This window comes from Scophthalmus maximus, chromosome 1, assembly GCF_022379125.1.
Source record: "Scophthalmus maximus strain ysfricsl-2021 chromosome 1, ASM2237912v1, whole genome shotgun sequence".
NCBI lineage: Eukaryota > Metazoa > Chordata > Actinopteri > Pleuronectiformes > Scophthalmidae > Scophthalmus > Scophthalmus maximus.
In genome coordinates, this window is record NC_061515.1 from 317501 (window position 1) to 337500 (window position 20000).

Below are 20000 nucleotides of genomic sequence, written 5' to 3' on the forward strand. Positions count from 1 at the left end.
CTGCTCTGACCTTCGACCTTCTTTTCTTTTCAGACGACCCCAAGGCTGTTGTCGCAAACCTCACGGTAAGTATGAGGCTCGCATGGGAGAGTATGAGGACTGATTTAGAATATTGTATTGTATTGTTATGTGTGTAAGTTAATAACATGCAATACTGGATCATTTTTTTCTCAGTGTAAGAAAGCGGAGCAGCACTTTAAGCCTTACCTGAAGCAGCACCTGCCCAAGCGCTTACACTACGCGTACAATCGACGCATTGAGGAGATTCATCTGCTGGTGGAGAGGAAGTGGCACGTTGCCAGGTACGGTGCCGCCGCCGCCGCTACAGCAGGAAGTCCAAAGATATATAGATATAGATATGATCTAAACATGAGTGTTCAGAGTCTAAACTGGACAGATCTAATACTCACACACACACACACCTCAATGTGCCGTATGGTGGTACAGTATAACAGGCACATGGGGAAGTTCACTGAGCACAAAAAACTAAATTATTTGTAGCGTTTTAATGTTGGAAATTTTGAGGGAGAAACTTTGATTTAATGTTTCTGATTGAATTAAATACCTTGCACTGTTCTACTGTACCTGACATGGTGAAACCCAGAAGTATAAAGTGATATTATACTGTTTCATAAGTTCAGATGACAACAGCCTGGACGGGAGTTCAAAAAAAGCTTAACATAAACCGGTTAAAGGGGCAGTAAGCGATGATAAAGCATAACACATCAGCTGTCGGTTCCGTGTGAGCCCAGGCTCCGTACATCGACAACAACTCTGCGGTTTTGGCCTCGTGGTTAGTGTGTCGGACCCCCACACGAGGACCTGGGTTCACGGCCAGAGCAGTGAAATCACAACTACAACAAAGAGAGAAACAAGCTTTCTCCAGAATCTTACTGCGCCTTTAATGAAGGGAGCGAAAACCAGTTGAATCCAACCCAGTCAGCCAGGTGATGGACGAGACGTCTTCATGTGAAACTACACTACCGTCGTGTACAGTCAGATGGCTCATGTACAGTAGACGTGGCGTTCCCAGCCCACCCTTCAGTGAGACATCTTGTATTACTTAAAAACACATTTTAACATGAACGCAGCGCCGCTGTCAACGTGTGATTAACACGTGATTAACACGTGTAGCGCTGAACAGTTTGAGAACAGACTCGTCCACATCGTCGCAGTGAAGCTGCTGAAACATTAATGATCTGCTAAAATGTAAATGTAACTGACGAGCATGTGATGTAAAGCAACAAGAGAGAAGTTTTCCTGCAATGTAAACCTTGTGTGTGTGTGTGTGTGTGTGTGTGTGTGTGTGTGTGTGTGTGTGTGTGTGTGTGTGTGTGTGTGTGTGTGTGTGTGTGTGTAGCCGTGACAAAGAATGTAGCTCTCCCATAGTTCAACATCCAAAACAGCATGACAGCTCCACGCAAGTCGACTGTACTGACACACACACTCACACACACACACACTCACACACACACACACACACACACACACACATACACACGTAGTGCTGCTAAATGAAAGAGATCTTTGACGTTTCAGTGCAGCTCAGATTTACAGATGGACTAATCATTGGCACCGGTGCAGTGAGAAGAGTGTAGGAACATTTACACTCTCTCTCTCTCTTTCTCACACACACACACACACACGCACACACACGCAACCACACAAATTAGTCGAAGTCTGCGTAAAATCCCAAACCAACCATCTTTTCGCACCAAATGAAATACTGAGTTTGTCTCGTTTCCCCGCGAGCCACTCATTTACATTTTCAACATGCTTGTGGCTTCACCCAGGACACACACACACACACACACACACACACACACACACACACACACACACACATTATGGTGTATAACTGGGAGTAGTGTTTTAATGGACACTTAATAAAAAGTGGGCTGTGGCTTGAGTTGTGTGAAGGAGCTGAACAGTGTGAAACTGACTCAACTGTCCGCTGCTTCTGAACCATCTGCATCTTTCACACCTGCCAGATGTGATGTAGTGACAATGTAGTGACTTCAAATCTTACCCACCGGCACAAAGAGGGATGCTAGTTCTTGATCAAAGCAGTTGTCATTTTCCCTTCTGTGAACCACGTTGTTGGAAAAGACCGATGATGGAGCAGTGCTGAACTAGTTCTACAACCAGACCAGCCTCAGCAGGTAGTTTCCTCTCTGGTGGCTGGAAAATGATCATTTGTTCTTGCAAGAAATTACGTTTTCAGACGGTTGCAATATTCGTGTATCAGTTGAGTTAGCGGAGGATTGCATGACTGAAATTCATCTGTCACTGAGGCAGATGTTATTTTGAATCATGAGTTGCATGTGTACGGGGATGTTTTAACGCTCAGTCGTATGAAACACATAAATACAACGTGCATCAACTCCTGATGTTTGATTGGTACCATTCATCACAGAAAGGTTCCTGAAGGGAGGAGGCACTGCGGCTTCGCTGGGGACCATGGATACGACAATAAGATCACCAGTATGCAGGTACAGTGGCTCAGAGCAGTTCTTTATGTGTATGATATACTTCATGTCCACAGATCGTTCCATTTACTCGTGACTATAAGGATTGATTGATTTTCTTTTCAGACTATCTTCCTGGGCTTTGGACCTACGTTTAAATTCAGGACTAAAGTTCCAGCCTTTGAGAACATTGAGCTTTATAATGTCATGTGTGGTAAGCAGCACATTTCCACGTGTGAGAGTGTTTGACTGAGTGAGCGGGAACTCGCTGACGCTCTCGCCTCTTCAGATCTCCTGGGCCTGAAGCCGGCCCCCAACAACGGAACCCACGGCAGCTTGAACCACCTGCTGAGGAGTCCCGTGTACCGGCCCTCCATGCCCGAAGAGGTTTCCCGACCGGCGACCTCGGGTCTGGTTCCCGCGGGAGCAGACGACCTGGGCTGCAGCTGCGATGACAAGGTCAGCTGTGGACCGAGGAAATCACAGTTTTTTAGGAGATGGACCCGTCGGTCACCTCACTTCCTCATTACCATGGTTACTCCATGACAACACTTTATCAGAAATGAGGCTGACAGACAGACGGAGCAGCTAAAGTGATTTCACATGTGTGAAAAGTACGGTGGCCCTGAGAGCTCACAGCACTGCAACTTAAGACTTTTGTCTATTTGCTTGTGTTTTATTAAAGCCCCAGAGTGTCATTTTTGTAATTTTCTGGCGGCATCTGATGGTAAAGTTGCAAACCAACTGAGCACCCGACAGGCGACACTTTATGGCGGCGCACCGCCGATTCCATTGCCAGTTTCCTGCAGCGTCTGAAAGATCAACTTGAACGCAAAGTATTCTGGAGCGTTTAGTTCAACAACCGTATTCAACAGGACGTAGAAACATGGAGACTCACACGGAGGTCGGTCCACATGGAACCATATTTAACTCTTATATGAACAGAGTTATGGACAATATGTTCAATTTCTGTGAATAAGTTCTTCTAAATATTACAAACTGTAGCTTTAAATCCCAGCAGCAGTTATAGTAAAGTAGCAAATGCTCAGTAGCAAAATGATTATTTGAAATGCAAGAAATAATAACCAGTACACCCATGAAACTGAAGGGGTTTCATATTCAGAAGTCTTTTTACATGACAAAAAGACTCGTTGGCCTATCGGCTGTGATGATTATCTGATGATGACATTGATGTTGATGTTGATGATGATGATGATGATGATGATGATGTTGATGATGTTGATGATGATGTTGATGATGATGATGATGTTGATGATGTTGATGATGATGTTGATGATGATGATGTTGATAATGATGAGGATGATATTGATGATGTTGATGATGATGATGATGATGATGATGATGTCCCTACTTGACTTGTATCTGATTGGTCTGTTGTCTCTTCTCTTCAGCTTGTTGCATATTTGCTTCTCTGCTGCAGAGCTGGAGTCAGTTCACCTCCAGTTTCATGAATTCATCCTCAAACAAACTAAATTATAATTAATTTCTCGTAACGTAAACACAGAGGCGATCTCTGAGACTGAAGCGTGAACTTGACACCGCCCTGCTTGTCTCAACTCTGTGTCTGTGATTGTCCCCATGAAGATCTCTGGCAAGAGATTGTTTCAACCTCCGATCTTTTTGCAGTTGCGTGTAAAAAGTAGGATCCAGAGAGGTTTGAAAGTGACCCTTGTACGAGGCTATAACCTGGAGTCACTGTGGCTCTGTCTCTTACAGAACAAAGTGGAGGAGCTAAACCAGCGACTGAGGCAAGCGATCGATGGTCAGTCCTCCAATGTTCTGCTTAAAAAAAATGTGTGAGGTGTCGCACAGTTTGTCTCCATCCCCTTAAATCACTACAGTACTGAGATGATGAGGCTGAAATGGGTTTTAGGGCCACATCGAGGGAAAAACATAAAAGTGAGACTTAGTCATGATATTATGAGAATAAAGTTGTGATTTTACTAGAATTTTTAAAATTTGTACGACTTTATTCTCAAAGTCTCCACTAGTTTTTTCTCGATGTGGCCCTAATACTATAATTGTAATACAGAGGGAAATCCCATCCATATATACAGTAACCAATCCTTCCTGATGTTGAATATCACTTGCATATGATATCATGTACAGAAAAACCATCCCGTGTCAATATCACATGCTTGCCCTGGCTTTTGTTCTTTGACTTCAGTGTAAATGACACGTTCACAGTCGTACTGTACTTCCTCCTCTCAGACAGCAGGAACCTGCCGTACGGTCGACCTGCTGTCCTCTTCCGTACCAAATACTCCCTCCTGCACCACAGTGACTTCATCAGTGGCTACAGCGAGTCGCTGTCGATGCCCCTCTGGACGTCGTACACTGTCAGCAGACAGGTACAGTACACGACTGTACATCCGACGCTCTTCGCCCTGGTTCTGTCAAAGTTATTATGAACATAGTGTGATATAAGTTTTTAGTCTGTGGTTCAAACAATCGACTGTTCCTCAGAGTAAGATGCTTTAAAGTTTCTTCTATGACAAATAGATGAGCCACAGACTGAGCCTGAAATGTTCATATAAATAAATATATTGACAGTTGTCACTGTGCCCCCCCAGGTAGAGGTCTCCCCTCTGCCGGACGCTCTGTCCAACTGTGTGAGGCCCGACTCCCGGGTTCCTCCGGCCTACAGTCAGTCCTGCACCAACTACAGAGCAGACAAACAGATCACCTTCGCCTTCCTGTACCCGCCACGTACGTTCAATTATCATGAAATATTCATTTGATTCATCAAAGATCAGGAACTGGAAACGAGCTGGTGCTTCCCGTTTGTGTCCCAAGAAGAAATACTTGTTTTTGATTTTTAAATTAAAGAAGTTTTTATTTAAAAAACAATAAATGCCAGTTTATCCATTTACAATTTGATCTGTAAAACTTTTTTGAAGTGTTAATTTTGGTGAATTTTTGAATTCTGAATTTTCTTTTTTGTTGCAAAATAGTAAAGCTTTTAAGATTTTTATATTAATTATTAATCAATGCACTGAGAAAAAATAGTTTTTGATTTGAAATAATAATATATTTAATTGTTGATTAATATAGAAATGATCATTAGTTTCTGCCCCAACCCAAGTTTTAAATTTTTAAATTTTATTATTTTATTATCAGTGTGAAACAAAGATTCTGCAGCAGTTAGAAATCACTAAGTCGTATTTGTGATATGAAAACATCACCACAGCCTGTATTTCTTTTTCTTCTTTATCAACAGAATTATCCTCAACTGTAGACAAAAAGTACGACGGCGTCCTGATCACCAACACTGTTCCCATGTTTCCTGCATTCAAGAGTAAGTCTGCGATTTTCTTTTCTTGAGTGGAATCCTGCTCAAACCTTGTGTCTCATGACGCTTTCTTTTCTCACGTCTGTTTCATCTCCTCGTCCTCGTCCTCCTCAGGAATCTGGGGCTACTTCCAGAGAGCGCTGGTGAAGAAATATGCCACGGAGAGAAACGGAGTGAACGTTCTCGTCGGACCCGTATTCGACTACAACTGCGATGGTGTCAGGGACTCGGCGGAGAAGATCCGAGAGTAAGGACCTTCGTCACACTTGACTGATAATCACAATAGTACTTGGCACAGCCAGTTTCCAGGGTTACCACCTCGTCCTTCAACTACATCTCGATTGCTCCTGATAACGTTTAAAACACGTGTATTTCTTCTTCTTGATCCTGATGAACCGTCATCGCAGGTACGTCAGTGGAACGATCCCCGTGCCCACCCACTACTTCGCGGTGCTGACCAGCTGCTTGGACTTCACGCAGGCCGCGGACTCCTGCAGCGGACCCCTGAGCAGCGCCGCGTTCATCCTGCCACACAGACCGAGCAACGACGAGACCTGCAGAGTAAGGACACGCCCCCTTCCAGATCACACACACCAGATTCATCATTCACTCATAACCTCAGTCACTCATAACCTCATTCATTCATAACCTCAGTCACCCATAACCTCAGTCACTCATACCTCAGTCACTCATAACCTCAGTCACTCATAACCTCATTCACTCATAACCTCAGTCACTCATAACCTCATTCACTCATAACCTCATTCACTCATAACCTCAGTCACTCATAACCTCATTCATTCATAACCTCAGTCACTCATAACCTCAGTCACTCATAACCTCAGTCACTCATAACCTCATTCACTCATAACCTCATTCATTCATAACCTCAGTCACTCATAACCTCATTCATTCATAACCTCAGTCACTCATACCCTCAGTCACTCATAACCTCAGTCACTCATAACCTCAGTCACTCATAACCTCATTCACTCATAACCTCATTCACTCATAACCTCAGTCACTCATAACCTCATTCATTCATAACCTCAGTCACTCATAACCTCATTCACTCATAACCTCATTCACTCATAACCTCATTCATTCATAACCTCAGTCACTCATAACCTCATTCACTCATAACCTCAGTCACTCATAACCTCATTCACTCATAACCTCAGTCACTCATAACCTCATTCACTCATAACCTCATTCACTCATAACCTCATTCATTCATAACCTCAGTCACTCATAACCTCATTCACTCATAACCTCAGTCACTCATAACCTCATTCACTCATAACCTCAGTCACTCATAACCTCATTCACTCATAACCTCAGTCACTCATAACCTCATTCACTCATAACCTCAGTCACTCATAACCTCATTCATTCATAACCTCAGTCACTCATAACCTCAGTCACTCATAACCTCAGTCACTCATAACCTCATTCACTCATAACCTCATTCATTCATAACCTCAGTCACTCATAACCTCATTCATTCATAACCTCAGTCACTCATACCCTCAGTCACTCATAACCTCAGTCACTCATAACCTCAGTCACTCATAACCTCATTCACTCATAACCTCATTCACTCATAACCTCATTCACTCATAACCTCATTCATTCATAACCTCAGTCAATCATAACCTCATTCACTCATAACCTCAGTCACTCATAACCTCATTCACTCATAACCTCAGTCACTCATAACCTCATTCACTCATAACCTCAGTCACTCATAACCTCATTCACTCATAACCTCAGCGTGAGGTCAAGTCCGATCTGACCCGTCCAGAACCTGTTTTCCCGCTAATAAGTCAAATAATTCTGTTGTAGGCACATTGTCATTATATTCCTTGTGTGATATGTTATGTCCGCTTTTATGTTGTTGAGGTTTTATTTTTTAACCGACTGCCGTTGAAGTGAAGTCAAGTCTTTTTACTCTAGTCATTATCTGACACTTTGGTCCAAAGCGACTTACGAGCATTGAGGCAGGTAATGTGGCATTAAGGGTCTCGCCTACGGGCGGCGGGCCCACACTGGGACGACCTGGAATCGAACCCCGATCGTCTGTACCAAAGTCATATACCAGCTGCTAACTCTGTGTGTGTCCTCCTCACAGAGCTCGGAGGAGGAGTCTCGCTGGGCGGAGGAGCTGATGAAGATGCACACGGCTCGGGTCCGAGACGTGGAGCTCCTGACGGGCCTGGACTTGTACCGCAGAACCACGCGGAGCTACGGTGAAATCCTCTCGCTCAAAACCTACATGCACACGTACGAGAGCGAGATCTGACTGTTCACATCATTTCTTTCCAACCGTGGTGGATGAATGTGGTATCTCTGTTACACTGACCTACACTAGCTCCAGCCATCACTGGCCACCGCCCCGTCACTGGGTGTCTGTTCTAGTCTCATTCATTTTCTTGAACACGTCTGATCGACAAGCTGAGGTCCACTTGAGTGGATTCTGTTCAGGAGCAGGAAGCAAAACGTTTAGTGTCTCATGGTCAAACTCAATGAAATGACATCAAACGTCAAGGGCATAATATTTACTGACCCTCCCTTCTACTACAGGTACGGAATCATAAAAATAATAATAATAGTCGTGTATATTTTAGTTTGTTTCACATTCCCAAATGTGAACCTGAGTCAGACGAAAAAAGTCAATAGGTCAGTTGCCCTGTCGACACAAACGGTACTGTACACGTTATCAAATATGAATATATGTTTCATCCGCGAGCAGTAAAACACAGCTTACACACACACACTGCAGATACGTGTTAATATTTTAACAAAGAAACTTGACAGATTCTAAAAACTTGTTTCGAGAGCACAGTAGTGTGTGAAAAGTGTTGTTTTAATTATTTTCCATTTCCAGACAGGACAATCACATCCATATTAAGACAGAAATGTGATATTGACCCACTCTGACTTTTTTTTACTCTTTGTACTACGTCTGCATTAAATTGCCTTCGTGTTTTGACATGAAATAATAATGCAATGTGTGTGTGTGTGTGTGTGTGTGTGTGAAACTCAAGATATTTTCTTTTTGATTGACTGTTGTGTGTTTACGTGTGTGTGTGTGTTATGATGTTGAATTTTTGTTCTGTGCACAATATCAATAATGTTGATGATGATTTATTATTGTATTTTCTCTAAAACATCTTCCACCTGTGAGACGTTCCTATTTATGCTTTATGTAAATGTCATCAGAATAAACTCGTGTTTTTACTAAGTGTGTGTTTGCAGCATCAGTGACAACCGGACTTTATTAGGAACAACATACATTTGCTCTCCAACATGAATCTGCTGCACTGTGATGAAACCATCTTCACGACCGGTCGTTTCTTTGTGCTGAATCAGAAGATGGTGGATGGTCCACTGCATCCTCAGACTGCTGGTCTTGGTTTCCTTCTTGTTCTCGTTCCCAGATCTGCTCCAAAATTAAATCCATCCAGTTGTTTTGCATGTAAGCCTGTGGACAAACTGTCCCGGGACCCCGACGGATCCTGGAGCTCATTTCACCTGCTCTGCCAGAACAGTGGTCCTGATCTCCTCCACTGGGAGGTAATGGGCGTGGCTTATACCGTGGCGCTGCTGGTGGACGAGCATTGGCTGATATTTATTTTAGATTTCTCTCCCAAAAAAACTCCAATGTCATATTCCTGAATGCTTGAAAAAACCCTACCTGGTACGGTTGTCACATTTCCGCGGGCCCTTGAATGCACCACAGGCGATATGAAGCAGAAGACGCGTCTGAGCGGCTGCGCCATACTTTCACTTCCAGTTCAGATCAGATCGGTTCAGTTCAGATCAGATCAGATCAGATCAGATCAGTTCAGATCAGATCAGATCAGATCAGATCAGTTCAGTTCAGTTCAGTTCAGTTCAGTTCAGATCAGAGCTGCGGGACCACGAATGTGACAACGCTCCGGCAGGAAGTGATTCACTTCACCCCAGTGAGTATGATACAGTTATACAGTTTAATACAGTTATACAATATTATACTGTATAATACAGTAAAGTTAGTGTCGTTTTGTTTCTGGTTGACATCACAACAACAACAACAACAACAGCTGATGTTGATGTTTCTACTGACTCACCTGAAGCCTCATGTCACTGTTTTTAACTTTTATCTCACCTGTCGACCAACTGTCCTCGACTTAGAGAGAAAGGAATGTTTTAGTTCAGGAAATTAAGTTCAGGTCAGGACCTGTGTGTGTGTGTGTGTGTGTGTGTGTGTCTGTGTGAGAGTGTGTGAGAGAGAGTGTGTGTGTGTTTGATTGTGATAGAGGAGTGTCCTTTAATGGAATCCATGATTGCATTCAGGAAACGGGTGTGGTGGTGCAAAGAAAGAAGAAATAAGTTAACAACATAATTACAATGTATGACTAAACCTTCTTGATTATTATGTCAATGTAATGCACTGTGTGTGTGTGAGTGAGAGAGATCTGGATTCATAACACAGGGAGACTTCTGCAGTTATCGTTGTGTATTAAGTGACGTGTCCAGTCAGACTCATCAACAGCACTTGTACATGTAAAGTGGGATCATAGACACTGAACATTTTCCCTCTCTGCCGTCATCAGAAGTGAACATGGATCGGGCAGAAGAAGCCAGATGCCTGAACATCCTGACCTGCCACAGGGAACTGCTGGTGTCCAAGCTGAGGAGCGTCCAGTGCGTCCTGGACAACCTGCTGACCTGCGGCTTCCTCTGCGAAGAAGACGTCGAGATCGTGCAGCGAACTGCCACCAAGACGGATCAGGTGAGAAACAAGAACCACACATTGTTGTTAGAAATCCCAAAAGAATGTTTTCTTGTGATTTTAATGAGACTATTTTCTAGGTGCGCAAAATCCTGGAGCTTGTCCAGTGCAAAGGGGAGGTGGCCTGTGAATACTTCATCTTCATCCTCTATAATGTGTGTGACGCGTACATCGACCTCCAGCCATGGCTGACGGAGATCAACTTCAACCCAAGCAGTCACATGAAGGTGATGAGCGTCGTCAACACAGATCCCAGTAAGTATCCCAATCTCTAACGAATGTTCAAATATTACATTTCATATTTTCTATTATAATATTTGATCATATTTAATGACGCACTGATATTTAATTAGTATTTTGTTGTTGTAACTAGTGGGAAGAGAAAGTGTTTGATAATTGAATATATACAATATATAAATACTCAGTTGCAAGACATGATCAACTGAAGCCTCGGTGTAGGTTTGCCCTGTTCTCAGAGAATCTTCAGGTCTTGCAGTGATGTCTTTCCCATTTGCTAAGTCACATGTTTATTTGCTCCAGTCAGCAGGTATAGAGAAAAGTTGAGGCATGAAATGAGCCGGGACACCTGTTTCATCATGTCGTACGGCCAGCAAGAGGAGACCCGTCTGGAGGACCTCTACACCGACACGCTGATGGAGCTGATGAACGACCGCAACGAAAGTCTGGGCTTCGTGGAGAGTCTGGACCAACTCCTGGGAGACCACGCGGCCTTCAACCCCCAGGGTGAAATCATCTATGTGATGGGGGATGCCGGTGTGGGAAAATCCATCCTCCTTCAGAAGCTCCAGAATCTCTGGTCCAAGCAAGAGCTACGGACAGATGCCATCTTCTTTTTCAAGTTTCGCTGTAGGATGTTCAACCTTTTCAAGGACACGGAAGAGATCTCCCTCAGGGAACTTTTGTTCAAATACAACTGTCGACCGGACCTCGACCCAGATGATGAGGTGTTTGATTACATCCTGCGCTTCCCTGAAAAGGTTATTTTCACATTTGACGGCTACGATGAGATTCAGGAGGATCTGGACCTGAAGAATGCCCCTGAAGTGGTGTGTCCAGAAGTCAGGGCGCATCCCCTCCAGCTGCTCGTCAGCTTGCTCTGTGGGAAACTACTCAAGAGTTCCCAGAAGGTGCTGACGGCTCGGACGGGGATCGAGCTCCAGAGTAGGGTGATCAGAAAAAAGGTGGCTCTGCTGGGGTTCTCCTCGTCTCATCTGAAGACATACATCGACTTGCACTTCAAGGAGCAGGAACACAGAAAGCTGGTGTCGGTTCAGCTGGACGCGAGCCCCCACCTCTGTGGCCTGTGCTCCACTCCGCTCTTCTGCTGGATCGTGTTCAGGAGCTTCAGGCACCTGCACGCCATGCACGACCGCTTCACTCTGCCCGACACCTGCATCACGCTCACCGACATCTTCCTCCTGCTGTCCGAGGTGTTCTTCAGCCGCTCGACATCACGTGCTCCATCTCTGCTGAAGAAGAGCACCCGGTGTTCCTCGGAGACATTCAAAGCGGGGCTTCGGCCCCTTGCTGCATTTGCCAAGCTGGCGCTTCAGGGTATGGAGAGAGGCAGCTTCATTTGTAACCCAGAGGAGGTCACTGCGTGTGGTCTCAGAGAGGAGGACCTGCCCCTGGGCTTTCTCAAACCTTTCAGCGAGTGCGACGCCAGTGGAAACCCCGCTAACTTTGAATTCCTCCACATCACCCTCCAGGCTTTCTTGGCGGCATTTGCTCTTGTGTTGGATGAGCAGGCTGCTGCAGACTCCATTCTCAAGTTCTTCACAGAGTGCAGCAGGAAAAGGGAACGGTCCTGTCTGCCTTTTGACCTCTGCATCACCGGCTCCTCAAAGCAGAGCCAAAAGAAACCATTTGCGACTACTGACCACCTTCAGTTCACCAATCTCTTCTTGTGCGGACTGCTGTCCAAGGCTCACACTGGTCTACTGGAGCATCTGGTGTCTCCCAGATTGCTGAAGAAAAAACGGGCCTTGTTAAAATCTTACCTGTCCACTAGTATTAGGTCCCACCTGCATGGCTTACCCCACTACGATGGCGAGGAAGGCAGGAAAGTTCACGTTTTGCCAAACTTCCTGTGGATGCTGAGGTGCATCTTCGAGACGGGGAGCAAAGACATCGCTCATATGACAGCGAAAGGCATCACGGCTAGCTTCATCAAGCTGGGCTACTGCAACGTGTACTCGGGCGACTGCACTGCCCTCAACTTTGTACTGCAACACCGCCGGGGACTACTGGGCGTCGACATGGACAACAACAACATCAGTGACTACGGGGTGAAGCAGCTGAGGCCTTCGTTCTGTAAGATGACTGTGGTGAGGTAAGAACCTTCTGACCGACAGATATTCCGACTGACTCCATCACATACGGTATGTACAGTATGTACCTCGTGGCACTAATTGAACTTCTCCACAACAGATTGTGCGTCAATCACCTGTCAGACAGCAGCATTGAGGTTCTTGCAGAGGAGCTGTGTAAGCACAAAGTTGTGGAGGTCTTGGGGTAAGTAAACAAAGAAAACTGAAAGCTTTCTGGATTATGTGAAACTGAATCTTTTACCTTCATTTGTGTTTTTGTCCTCAGACTTTACAACAATCACATCACAGATGTTGGAGCCAAGCTCGTTGCTCAGATAATTGAGGAATGTCCAAAGTTGCGAATTCTCAAGTAAGTCTCTAACTTGTACCAAAGAAACTCTGATCCAATTCTGCTTACAGTCATTCCACAGTTAATATGTCATGGTTCTATACCTGTTGAATTGATGTTGTCGTCACCTCGTCCTCAGGATTGGTAAAAACAAGATCACCGGTGTTGGTGGCAGGTATCTGGCCCGTGCGATTCAGACGAGCACCTCTATATTTGATGTGGGGTAAGACTGTACTGCTGTGAAATACCTTTGTGTCCTTTCAGAGGAAACTAATGACTTAAGACAGATTATTTGTGTTTGTTCGTGATGCAGCTCAGATCAATAAGGGTTTTTATGTCTTTACCTTCAGAATGTGGGGGAACAGCATCGGTGATGAAGGCGCGGAAGCGTTCGCGGAAGCTTTGAGGCACCACCCACAGCTCACCAACCTCAGGTGAGAAGGTGACCGACCGAAACACAGACCTACACACTTACACTCATAGAGTTTCAACTGATGAACCTCTTCTGTGTTGTAGTCTCTCGGCGAATGGCATCACATCAAAAGGAGGGAAATGTCTGACAGACGCACTGAAGGAGAACAGCACACTCAGGATCTTCTGGTAGGCAGATCACCATCACAACGATTTGCTCTGCTGTGACCGAAGCGTGACGGAGATCACGTCTGTGCCGTTGTTCTGTAGGTTGGTGCAGAACGAGTTGACCGATGACGCAGCGCCACACCTGGCTGAGCTGGTGAAAGCGAACACGGGTTTAAAACACCTCTGGTACGGAACACACACACTTGTGATGTCGCTGGATATTCTGCTCAGACGTTGACTGTTGGAAACTCTCCTGCTGTTTGTCTGCAGGTTAATCAACAACCAGTTGACGGTACACGGGGTCAAACATCTCGCCGAGGCCCTCGCTCACAACACGGCACTCAAAGAGATATGGTGAGGTGACCACAGTCCCTGCTCGCCAGTCGCACTTTTACAAAAGAACAGTACGTGGACCTGAGGGGGAGGGGCTTGCTGCAGCGAAAATGCCTGATTCGACAGTTTCAAGCTTTTCAGGTGTTTCGAATACACTTTTAAAGGGGCAGTGAGCGATTCTAGAGCAATACACGCTTTGTAAAAATCAGTTAGCTGTCGCTTCTGTGTTTTCGGCTCAGTGCTGGCTCTGTTAATCAAAAACAAAAAAATTGTAAACATCACTCGTCGACACCTTGAGAGACGCTACAACTCCACGGTTTCGGCCTCGTGCTCAAGTGTGTCGGTCTCCGGCCAGAGAAGGAAAAACAAAAACAACAACACAGAGAGAAACAAGCTTTCTCCAGAATCACTTACTTCCCCTTTAGGTGCTCATCTCGTCTCTACCACCACCTGGTGGACGGGAGGGGAACAGCTTGTTGTAGCCGATCTGTTGCTCAGAAGTCAGCAGGATGATTTGATCTCTCCTGGTCGTCAGACCCGTGGTGGAAAGTCAGCGGTCTGCAGGAACCTTCCAGTTCCTTTAAAAAAAACTTCCTCAAGTTTTATTTTCAACCACAGCAGACAGTTTTCAGGCAGTTCATGTACCCACACAACTACAAAGAGAAGTATACGTGTGGGTATGAGCACTCAGCTGTTCATGTTCAACCCTGGACTGAGTTACTGTAAATGTATCGTCAGAGACCATTTGATTTTGAATTCATTCATAGTCTGAATGTGGTGAACATGGTGGGGCGGCAGGACGCTGACGTTCCTCACGTTTAATCAGGAATCGGGCCGTGTTCCACGTGCTCTTCTCTGGACTGTAAGTGTTCAACAGTGTGAATATGAACGATCGTCTGAAGGTCTTTTCTTTATCGTGTTCCTGCAGCGTGAAAGGAAACCAGCTCTCTGAGGAGGAGGAGAAAGAGTTTGTGGCAGAGAAAAGGCTTTTCTTCCACTGACCGGCCGCGCACGTGATATCACGTGCACACATGTTGAGTAATGTGTGTGTGTGTGTGTGTGTGTGAGAGTAAAGATGTTCCGGGTGTCGGACAGTTTCACATGAATGTGGGTCAAAAGGAAGTGGAAGCGCTGGTTAACAGGAAGAAAACAAAGAGACGACTTCCTCCTTCATGAACGTTCAATACATATTTTGTTCTGGGTGAATATTTGCATATAAATAGCAACTTTTTATCATTTATCTGACTGTTACACAAGAGATGAAGTTCCTTTTCTACTTTCTACCATAATGTTTTAATGTGTACTTCAGTAAAGAATGAATGAAAGATGATTATGATGTTTTCTAGTTTGACTGCGACACTTTATTACTCTTTTCGTTCCAGGGGGGGAAGCACAGGTATAATAACTAATATGTTATTAATATTCAATAATTATAAATACGCAGCAGTCAGTTGTTTCTTCTCCAGAAGCTTCATCACTGAGACAGATTCGTGTTTGTGAAAAATAAAACGGCAAAAAACCAAGACTCTTCAGGCTGATTGAACTTTTTTACTGAAATTTTTTTCTGATTAGCTTCAAACTCAAAAATATCACCAGATAAAAATGCAGTAACTAAAACACAATGATTTTGGTATACAAAGTTCTCAACTGCTTTTTGTACATCATTTTTTACATAAAATAAATATTTGAATACATTTCATGTTGAGATTATCTGTTTACACATAAAAAAGCAGCAGACATTCTCTGTTACATAATATATAAGGAAATGGCTCAGAACTGTCAAAAAGAGAAGAAATGATGGAGAGAAATATTCACGAGTGATGAAAAGACAATGAATCATAACTGTTGGTGAGTCAGACTGAAGATGAAGGTAGAACATGGAGCCCTGTGAGACACCAGTCACTCAAATAACAGTCCACCCTGCTCCTACTGTACATACTGTACATACTGATCCTCCCGCTCCTACTGTACCTCACTGTAGGTACCTGGTCCTCGTGTCACGCCACTCCGCCTGCAGTCCAGACTGAGTTACTGCACCTTCAATTCCTGTTTCTCACGAACCGATGAAATGATTTTTATATGTAGAGATACTGTAGATGTCTCATGTGTCATGTGTCTGACAGATGTGTGAGGCTGAGCGACTGGAGGAGAAGCAGCTGATGAATTCCTTCCTCTCGGAGTCGGAGGGAAGGACGGGTCGGGAGACAAACCTGGACACGTGCGTCTCAGCGGTAGGACGCTGACGTGTGCAGCAGCACGTGCAACAGTGGCCGAGGGTTTGAATCCTCCAATCGCCGCATGTGGCTACATTTGTTCAGTATGTATTTCTGAGTATTATCTTCAGGCTGTTGGGACGAGCACAGGATCCTGAGTCATGGAGAAGAAAAAAAAGTGTGGAGAAAAAGGATCACGCGTTCAAAGGGAAGTTTGTAGTTTTGGTGATGAGCAACGTGAGAGAGATCCAGTGTGATGACTTCTCATTCCATTAAACCTCTGTACACTGTTCTCCCTCCCAGAACCTGTTCACGTCAGTGAGGGCCGTTGGTTCAGAAACACTATCATGTCTGTAGTCACTAATGTAGAGTCAATGAAGATGTCCTCATGTGACGACATGATGAAGCACCGTGTTACTGTGTCCTCTTAAAACGTCCAGTCAGCAGGAAGTTACTGAAGCATTATAATTTATATTCATTCATTTTGTATAACTTATATCAGTTTATTTATATTCATTAATTTTGTATAACTCCTTGTTGGTTCTATGTGTTCTATGTGCACCGTTACTGTCACACTGTGATTTATTCTCATTCTCGGCGCCTGAGACTGTTTAAAGGAGTTTGGACTTTGGACTCGTCGGCATCATAAAACAATAACGATGCAGCAAATGTGATGATGAAAATGTTTTCTCCTCTGAGTAGGAAACTGTTCATCTTCTGTTGGTTGTTAAAAACATTCTTGTTACGAGATTCTACTCACGTTATATAATATGATATTTTTCATGTCACACAAAATCATTGTCTCTTTCTTTTGCGCCACATCTCATCACTTCAGAAAAAGAATTAGCAAATCTCTTTTGGAAAAAGAATCTTTTCTCTGAATGACATTTTTTTTTCTAACGAAACTTCTGTGTGTGTGTGTGTGTGTGTGTGTGTGTGTGTGTGTGTGTGTGTGTGTGTGTGTGAGTGTGAGTGTGAGTGTGTGTGTGTGTGAGTGTGAGTGTGAGTGTGAGTGTGAGTGTGAGTGTGTGTGTGTGTGTGTGTGTGTGTGTGTGTGTGTGTGAGTGTGTGTGTGTGTGTGAGTGTGAGTGTGAGTGTGAGTGTGAGTGTGTGTGTGTGTGTGTGAGTGTGAGTGTGAGTGTGAGTGTGAGTGTGTGTGTGTGAGTGTGAGTGTGAGTGTGAGTGTGAGTGTGAGTGTGAGTGTGTGAGTGTGAGTGTGAGTGTGAGTGTGAGTGTGTGTGTGTGAGTGTGAGTGTGAGTGTGAGTGTGTGTGTGTGAGTGTGAGTGTGAGTGTGAGTGTGTGTGTGTGTGTGTGTGTGTGTGTGTGTGTGTGTGTGTGTGTGTGTGTGTGTGTGTGTGTGTGAGTGTGAGTGTGTGTGTGTGTGAGTGTGTGTGTTGGCACCGATTTCGCAGCCGTGTCAGTTCTGAAAGTGTCAGTGATGCTGTCGTCCCGTCTCTGGCTGATTCCTCCCGGACCGGGGTCCCAGAGTTCCGGGGTCCCGGGGGGTCCCAGAGCTCCGGGGGCCCAGAGCTCCGGGGGCCCACAGCTCCGGGGTCCCGGGGGGTCCCAGTGCTCCGGGGTCCCGGGGGGTCCCACAGCTCCGGGGGCCCACAGCTCCGGGGGCCCAGAGCTCTGCTGCCAGTCTGGACGTCTCTGTGCCGCCCTGCTGCCACAGTACAACAAGGCACATTGATGCTGAGGGAGGAAGAGGAGGGATCTTCCACCATCGTCCTCTCTGGTCCCCCCTCCCTGCCGGACCATGTCCTCCTCCTCCGGAGACGTCCTGCGCTGCTGAAGATGCGAGGTGAGGATGTGCAACTCAAACACAAAATATCAGAAAGTCTGTATCCCTGCAGATTGTTTCCAATGAGATTTGGCACAGCGTGGTACTACATTGTCTTGTGCGGGACGGGTCGGTGGTCACAGTGTCCAGCAGTCTCCGAGGATCCACACTTAAATCCAGTAGATCGCTCGTTTGTGGGGAACCTGCCATCAAACAATCAACAAGAGAATTGTTCAAGAATTATTAGATATAACAGATGAATATTTAAAATCCACAATGACCATATGAAGAACATTTTCTCTACCTGTGCAAAAGAAGCTGCATTAATCTGCCGGATGCTCCGGACACGATCTGTTCACTTGGAACCACTCGTCGATGCAGCTGCAACAGATGTTGAACATCGAACGTTAACATTCATCGTGTCACGGTTTGTGGTTCTGTACACAATGTTTCAACCAGAGATATTAAAAGTTGAAGAGCTTTTTAAAAAGGGAGCACTACTTCTGCACTACGACGCAGGATTTGTGTTTATCGAGGTAACTTCAGGTTTGACTCATCGGTAAAATCACCATGGTAACTGATGCTGAACCACTAACCTGCTCCAGATGATAGATCAAAACCTGTCGACGGCACAACTACTAATCAAAGCGCAGCAGATATTTATAGACGAGAGGAATCCGACTTTTCACGTCTCCACTGGTTTTAAAACGGTTTCAGTTTGAATTTGTCGCACTAGATAAAGACACACGCTCTGTCCTGAATGACATGTTCATTTCACAAAGGGATCAATCACTGACACACGGCGTGTTGCTGGATGACGTTGTGTTGCAGAACTTCCTGTCGGTCCTGACGAGCCTCTTACCCTTTGTGGTAGATGCAGAGGCAGGGCAGGCGAGCGATGGTGTCGCCCTGCGCCAGCTCCTCCAGGCAGATCGCACATTCTCCTGCGTCCTTGGTGAGGACGTCCTCTGTAACACACGTCACAACAGAATTACTGGACGCTCCATGACACGATGCCATAAGTATTATACAACTCAATAAATACAACTAAACTAAAATCAGAAATTTAGGGGAAATTAGAGGGACGGCATTAAAAAGCTCAATGCAATAAAGTGAACACTGTACACGACACCACTTTAAAGGAGAATTGTGCAAATATTTGTGCAAAAGAAAAAAGAAAAATCATCACTGCAACTTCACCAGGTTAAATAAACATAATATTTATATAAACAAATGCATGAGTTAACGTGCGTGCGTGCGTGCGTGTGTGTGTGTGTGAGTGAGTGTGAGTGTGTGTGTGTGTGTGTGTGAGTGAGTGTGAGTGTGTGTGTGTGAGTGTGTGTGAGTGAGTGTGAGTGTGTGTGTGTGTGTGTGTGTGAGTGTGTGTTTGTGTGTGTGTGTGCGTGTGTGTGTGTGTGTGTGTGTGCGTGCGTGCGTGCGTGCGTGCGACTCATCATGTGAACCATTAAACCATCACCTGCAGCAGAACACAGGGTCATTAGGCCTCGGCCTGATGTAACAGTGGATTAACCCACATAGGCAAAGCCCGTTATTATCGGCTGAGGGAGGAACATGGCGTCGGATCAGGACGAGAGAGAAACATCTTTAATACGCCGACAGTCACTTTTTATATGTTTGTGTTGTTGCTGTGGATTTCTGTTCTCCATCACTTGTGAGCCTCGTCACGAAACTTCTTTCTGTTGTACGATAGAAATCATCGCGATAAACAATATTAATACTGAATCGTGTGAGCTTGCGGTATATTGGTCCTACATGATTATTGTTGCTGCTGAGAGAAATGTTATCCAAGTTTAGACTTGTGTTTAGGCCTTTTAGAAAAATACTAAGAAATCC

General features: G+C 44.9%; 3 protein-coding genes across 6 annotated transcripts in view; 2 read left to right on the forward strand and 1 right to left on the reverse strand.

Moving 5' to 3' along the window:
- Positions 1-9014, forward strand: part of enpp2 (ectonucleotide pyrophosphatase/phosphodiesterase 2) — a 19875-nt gene extending 10861 nt beyond the window's left edge. The window contains exons 14-25 of one of the 2 annotated variants that reach the window (XM_035629674.2): positions 34-65; positions 175-302; positions 2417-2492; positions 2595-2682; positions 2758-2927; positions 4116-4251; positions 4701-4840; positions 5063-5198; positions 5710-5787; positions 5896-6028; positions 6189-6342; positions 7913-9014. In XM_035629674.2, coding sequence (XP_035485567.1) covers positions 34-65; positions 175-302; positions 2417-2492; positions 2595-2682; positions 2758-2927; positions 4116-4251; positions 4701-4840; positions 5063-5198; positions 5710-5787; positions 5896-6028; positions 6189-6342; positions 7913-8083 — 1442 coding nt within the window. In that variant the 3' untranslated portion in view covers positions 8084-9014. The remainder of the gene's footprint in view (positions 1-33; positions 66-174; positions 303-2416; positions 2493-2594; positions 2683-2757; positions 2928-4115; positions 4252-4700; positions 4841-5062; positions 5199-5709; positions 5788-5895; positions 6029-6188; positions 6343-7912) is intronic. The other variant, XM_035629676.2, reaches the window with a different exon arrangement.
- A 565-nt stretch (positions 9015-9579) lies between these two features.
- On the forward strand, positions 9580-17275 carry nod1 (nucleotide-binding oligomerization domain containing 1). 3 transcript variants are annotated; one of them, XM_035629672.2, is made up of 12 exons: positions 9580-9749; positions 10380-10558; positions 10639-10813; positions 11099-12911; positions 13010-13093; positions 13175-13258; positions 13377-13460; positions 13588-13671; positions 13754-13837; positions 13919-14002; positions 14087-14170; positions 16273-17275. In XM_035629672.2, coding segments are annotated over exons 2-12 (2748 nt in total). In that variant the 5' UTR covers positions 9580-9749; positions 10380-10387; the 3' UTR covers positions 16274-17275. The 3 variants fall into 3 exon arrangements, with proteins under 3 accessions (XP_035485565.2, XP_035485564.2, XP_035485566.2); XM_035629671.2 differs by lacking the exon at positions 16273-17275 and adding an exon at positions 15078-15674 and having other exon boundaries at positions 9582-9749; XM_035629673.2 differs by lacking the exons at positions 9580-9749; positions 16273-17275 and adding an exon at positions 15078-15674 and having other exon boundaries at positions 10418-10558; positions 11103-12911.
- A 389-nt stretch (positions 17276-17664) lies between these two features.
- znrf2b (zinc and ring finger 2b) overlaps positions 17665-20000 on the reverse strand; it is an 8697-nt gene continuing 6361 nt past the window's right edge. The window contains exons 3-5 of the mRNA XM_035629677.2: positions 19009-19114; positions 18451-18527; positions 17665-18349 (exon numbers count right to left, since the gene is read on the reverse strand). Coding sequence (XP_035485570.2) covers positions 18470-18527; positions 19009-19114 — 164 coding nt within the window. The 3' untranslated portion in view covers positions 17665-18349; positions 18451-18469. The remainder of the gene's footprint in view (positions 18350-18450; positions 18528-19008; positions 19115-20000) is intronic.

What these genes read in the sequence shown, in the direction of transcription:
- nod1 (XM_035629671.2), top strand. Translation starts at nt 10,388, where the DNA reads ATGGATCGGGCAGAAGAAGCCAGATGCCTGAACATCCTGACCTGCCAC. An exon ending in CGTCGTCAACACAGATCCCA is followed by an intron (nt 10,814 to 11,098) that starts GTAAGTATCCCA and finishes TATTTGCTCCAG; the next exon opens with TCAGCAGGTATAGAGAAAAG. An exon ending in ACCTCTATATTTGATGTGGG is followed by an intron (nt 13,461 to 13,587) that starts GTAAGACTGTAC and finishes CTTTACCTTCAG; the next exon opens with AATGTGGGGGAACAGCATCG.